A 3,911-nucleotide genomic window follows, 5' to 3' on the forward strand; every position below is an offset into this window, starting at 1 on the left:
CATGGATGTTACATGGATGTTAATGCTACATGGATGTACATGGATGTTAATGCTACATGGATGTACATGGATGTTAATGACTATTTCTTGCTAATTGAAAAGATGGGTTTTCCATGCTAGCAGTCGTCACACACACACACACACACACACACACACACACACACACACACACGCACACACACACACACGTCAAATCAGATTGCAACACAACTTGGTGACCCGTAACAAGATGATAGATCTCAACCATTTACAGTGGACATTTTGTCAATGCATTTAGTCTTTATTTGACTGTTAAATGAACCCAGCATCGTTATGTAAAACTCATTCCAGCATCGTTATGCCTAAGGCTCATTCCAGCATCCTTATGTTTAAAGCTCATTCCAGCATCGTTATGCTTAAAGCAGGGGTGTTAAACTCATTCCAGCATCGTTATGCTTAAAGCAGGGGTGTTAAACTCATTCCAGCATCGTTATGCTTAAAGCAGGGCTTAAAGCAGGGTTAAACTCATTCAACATCGTTATGCTTAAAGCAGGGGTGTTAAACTCATTCCAACATCGTTAACGCCCAAAGCAGGGTGTTAAACTCATTCCAGCATCGTTATGCTTAAAGCAGGGGTGTTAAACTCATTCAGCATCATTATGCTTAAAGCAGGCTCATTCCAGCATCGGTGTTAAACTCATTCCAACATCGTTATGCTTAAAGCAGGGGTGTTAAACTCATTCCAACATCGTTATGCTTAAAGCAGGGGTGTTAAACTCATTCCAACATCGTTATGCTTTAAGCTCATTCCAACATCGTTATGCTTTAAGCTCATTCCAACATCGTTATGCTTAAAGCAGGGGTGTTAAACTCATTCCATGGAGAGCAGGTTTTTGTTTTTTCCTTTCAGTAAAGATGTAAACAACCAGATGTTTTATTTTATCTTTATTTAACGAGGCAAGTCAGTTAAGAACAAATTCTTATTTTCAATGACGGCCTAGGAACAGTGGGTTAACTGCCTGTTCAGGGGGCAGAACGACAGATTTGTACCTTGTCAGCTCGGGGATTTGAACTTGCAATCTTCCGGTTACTAGTCCAACGCTCTAACCACTGGGCTACCCTGCCGCCCTCTTCCTTAATATTTAGTGACCTTAATTCATCAATCAAGTTCACGGGAGGTGCGAAAAACCTGCAGGCACTCAGCTCATCCCTCCCTCTCTTCTTCTCTCCCAGGTAGAGCAGGGACATCCCAGCTCATCCCTCCCTCTCTTCTTCTCTCCCAGGTAGAGGCAGGACATCCCAGCTCATCCCTCCTCTCTTCTTCTCTCCCAGGTGAGGCAGGACATCCCAGCTCATCCCTCCCTCCTCTTCTTCTCTCCCCAGAGTGAAACAGGACATTAGCTCATCCACTCCCTCTGTTCTTCTCTCAGGTGAGGCAGGACATCCCAGCTCATCCCTCCCTCTCTTCTTCTCCCAGGTGAGCAAGACATCCCAGCTAAGAGGAGTCGTATTGATTGTAAAGTGGACAACAGCAACCTGATCACATCTTCTCCTCACCCGCAACCAAAGCCATCGCCAGGGGCTGCACAAGAGGTGCTAACAAACCTGGTGAGTTGAGGTGGACATGACACGGGAATAATCTGTCATCTACATTATTATAATAATAATACTACGATTGTGGGGAAATAGAGGTGTCATTTATAGTTCTGCTTGATGACATCACACTGTAGCCACACCCTCTTTGTGCACATCTGTTTCATTGGAAACGTTGCAGCAAAGCCAATAATGAATATTTATGTTTTCAGAATGTCTTATTTGACCGTAGATGTCGCTGTAGTGCTCATTTTTTTTTTATCATGTCAGTTCAAATAACAGTTTGAAATAAGTTCCTACTTTCTCTCAGAACCAATGACGTTGAACAGTAAGCCCCTGAAGCCCAACGGTAAACTGGAGGTGCCCGTAGAGGAGGCGAGCAGTCCACCTCGCACCACTCTCCTGGGGACCATCTTCTCTCCCGTCTTCAACTTCTTCTCTCCTGCTACCAAGACGGGTAACACAATCTGCCCTAATGTCTTTCATCATTTTTAGTCTCTTTAAAAAAATATATAAAATAAATTGTTTTTTTAAACTATCCTAAAGGAAATCGGTTATTTAACCTTGTGCTCCGTGGTTGCATCTAAAAGGTATTTTCCTTGATTTGCCCCGTCCTCCCTAGAGAGGAGAGGACGCCACGGATGGAGGACAAAAAAAACCCATTGGAGACTCACACATGGCAAAAATTTGAGATTCGCTCAAATTTCTCTCCTGTGTTCCCTTCTGTGTCCAGCCACTCCTGAGTCTGGCTCCCCCGAGCAGGGGGGGTCGGAGGCTGAGGAGATGACGAAGCAGCCGGAGACGGTGGTGGAGGAGATGCCCACCAGTACCCCTGCATCTACAGGGGGCGTCGTCCTGTCCTCTGTTGCCCCAGCTCCATTAGTACCGCCACCACCACAGGCTCCTCTGGCTATCCCAGAACCACCTGTCGAAGGAGGGCGGATGGCTACAGATATGCTCCCTCTAACAGGTAACCATGACGTTGGTTGCTCCTAGGTTACGCTATGGGTCAATTTAGAACTTGCGAGTGAGACTTGTAGATTGTGTGATTTAAAAAAACGTGATATGGACTATTGTGGAATTGTTTTACTTGGCCTGCTTTATATCAATGATTAATTTGCTGGGGGGAGGGGTAAATGGGGGGGGTAAAATGTGATTAAATAAATGTGATTTTTCTGTATTTTTTTAATAAAAAATTTAAAAAGATTAGATCCTAAATGTTTGAATATGCTGTTGTTCCTGAATTATCTCCGGGCTGCATTCTAGTCAGCTGTTACCCCCACGTCTCTCCCACGGCCCCTGCAGAGGGCACCTACGAGGAAGACTGGGAAGTCTTTGATCCGTGAGTTACTGCGTAGTTTATTTTTTTATCAAATTCACCAACCAATCACAGTTTATGCCTCTCTCTTTAAATTATAGTAGTAGAAAGAGCTCGGCAATTTGGGGATTTGAACGCAAAAATAAATTAAAAAAGGAAACATTTGACTCCATTTTAAACAGACAAACCCCACCTGTCTTATCACACCATCTAACCTACAAGCATTTCGCTACACTCGCATTAACATCTGCTAACCATGTGACAAATAACATTTAGTTACTTAGTAATAGTGAGCAAGGACCAACGACTAAGATATCTGTGCCTCCTCTGTTGTCAGGTACTCTTCATCAAGCACGTGCCTCCGTTGACACAGAGGAGCAGAGATAGCCAGGAAACCAGCACTGCCCCTTAAAACACGCAGCACACCAGAGTTCTCCCTAGTTCTTGATCTGGTGAGATTACAGTCCCATATGTTCTCTCTGGCTCTAGTGAGATTACAGTCCCATATGTTCTAGTGAGATGACAGTCCCATGTTCTAGTGAGATTACAGTCCCATATGTTCTCTCTGGTTCTAGTGAGATTACAGTCCCATATGTTCTCTCTGGTTCTAGTGAGATTACAGTCCCATATGTTCTCCCTGGTTCTAGTGAGATTACAGTCCCATATGTTCTAGTGAGATTACAGTCCCATATGTTCTAGTGAGATTACAGTCCCATATGTTCTCCCCTGGTTCTAGATCTGGTGAGATTACAGTCTCATATGTTCTAGTGAGATTACAGTCCCATATGTTCTCCCTGGTTCTAGTGAGATTACAGTCCCATATGTTCTAGTGAGATTACAGTCCCATGTTCTAGTGAGATTACAGTCCCATATGTTCTAGTGAGATTAAGAAGTCCCATATGTTCTCCCTAGTTCTAGATCTGGTGAGATTACAGTCCCATATGTTCAGTGAGATTACAGTCCCATATGTTCTAGTGAGATTACAGTCCCATGTTCTAGTGGAGATTACAGTCCCATATGT

At 43.8% G+C, this 3,911-nt stretch overlaps 1 protein-coding gene across 1 annotated transcript; it reads left to right on the forward strand.

Moving 5' to 3' along the window:
* Positions 1-1,531: 1,531 nt before the first annotated feature.
* LOC124030925 (CTD small phosphatase-like protein 2-A) lies at positions 1,532-2,914 on the forward strand (the record flags this gene model as incomplete). Its single annotated transcript, XM_046342039.1, has 4 exons — positions 1,532-1,587; positions 1,883-2,029; positions 2,306-2,542; positions 2,839-2,914. Coding segments are annotated over exons 2-4 (455 nt in total), but the record flags the coding sequence as incomplete, so codon positions are not given.
* Between the last annotated feature and the right edge of the window lie 997 nt (positions 2,915-3,911).

Source organism: Oncorhynchus gorbuscha, unplaced genomic scaffold (assembly GCF_021184085.1).
Source record: "Oncorhynchus gorbuscha isolate QuinsamMale2020 ecotype Even-year unplaced genomic scaffold, OgorEven_v1.0 Un_scaffold_18309, whole genome shotgun sequence".
Classification (NCBI taxonomy): domain Eukaryota; kingdom Metazoa; phylum Chordata; class Actinopteri; order Salmoniformes; family Salmonidae; genus Oncorhynchus; species Oncorhynchus gorbuscha.